Source organism: Etheostoma spectabile, chromosome 14 (assembly GCF_008692095.1).
Source record: "Etheostoma spectabile isolate EspeVRDwgs_2016 chromosome 14, UIUC_Espe_1.0, whole genome shotgun sequence".
NCBI lineage: Eukaryota > Metazoa > Chordata > Actinopteri > Perciformes > Percidae > Etheostoma > Etheostoma spectabile.
The window spans coordinates 7,726,535-7,727,905 of NC_045746.1; the positions used below are offsets into that span (position 1 = coordinate 7,726,535).

General features: G+C 37.9%; 1 protein-coding gene across 3 annotated transcripts in view; it reads right to left on the reverse strand.

Annotated features, from left to right (window-relative positions):
- Positions 1–1,371, reverse strand: part of thap7 (THAP domain containing 7) — an 8,080-nt gene that overhangs the window by 5,127 nt on the left and 1,582 nt on the right. For all 3 annotated transcript variants that reach the window (XM_032536235.1, XM_032536238.1, XM_032536237.1), the window contains exon 2: positions 324–403. In XM_032536235.1, the coding sequence (XP_032392126.1) occupies positions 324–403 (80 nt within the window). The remainder of the gene's footprint in view (positions 1–323; positions 404–1,371) is intronic.

The window sequence follows — 1,371 nt, forward strand, 5'->3', positions numbered from 1 at the left end:
TAGCCATCATGCGTCGACCAGTCCCATCCTGCGCCACCCACCACCACAGGTATATTCGGAACCTGTGGGAAACACTGAACTCCGTCTCTGAGATAGAATATTACTGTATTGGTATTTGGACGGAGTCAAGTTTCTCAGGCCATCCTGCAACAATCTTCGCTTAATCTCAGATTTACCATCTTTGATTTGACTCACAGTGCTTTAGCACTATTCCTCTTACGAAATGAAGTGTGCTGTATAATGCGTCCCCTGATCACAGCCTTTAAGGGCTCCCATGCCACCCCTGAAGACTACTATCTAATAAAACTGCATAAAGAACTCACTTGTGAAAGGTAATACCAGCATTACGAGTCTCACGGTTGTCCCGAGATTTGCAGCCGCCTGCTGAGCAATGTCTTGGCATCTAAAAGTGGAACAGTGAAGAGAAAACAAAGTAAGAACGTATTCAGTTTTATATTTTGACACGTTTGGCCCTTATCTAACACTTGTAGTTAATTCGAGCATGCAAAGAATTCCGTCTGAACAAAAACTTCAAACAGAAAACTTCCTGTTCAGACTACAATAAGAGAAACATGATGCTAGGGCCGGGCGATATAGAGAAAATCAAATATCACGATATTCCAGACCAAATACCACAATGTCGATATTGCGACGATATTGAATGGTTGACCATTGGTGCTTTAACAAAATGTTATTTAGACAATTACATTTTTTTTAAATATTCTGCAGAAATGATTTAATGACTTAGGGGGTAAAGGAAAATAATAGAACAGCTAGAACAGTCTGGTAAGTTCAAAAAATCCCATCTACTGTTATGCAGCCTTTAAAACCAGGTAAAGACAACACTTACCATATTACAATACATCCAAAATCTAAGAAAATAACTAGTCTCACATCACGATATCGATACAACATTGATATATTGCCCAGCCCTAGTTGAAGCTATTAATTTCAATTTGCTGATTATTTTCTCGATTCTTTTTTTATTCCATAACATGTATAAAAAATAAAATAAATACAAAAAAAAATAAAAAATTGTGAAAAATGACAATTCCCTGAGCCCAAAGTGAAGTCTACACGCCTTGTTTTGTCCCACAAGCAGTCGGTAAATGGGATTAAAAGGTACGTCTAAAATGTACTGGGGTGGCAAACAGCGTGTCGGCAAAGTGTAGATGTAGGTTCTGGGTGGAGCCATCAACTGTACTAGCACACAACACAAAAGTGTACATAACATACGTACTATATCATCAGGTTAATATAATTGAAATTATGCTACCGACTCTTGCTTCATCACTCTAATTACACATTCAATTTAATCCTAACGTCACTTACACTGCAATATTGTTTCTTGTATCATGGCAACCGCACTTT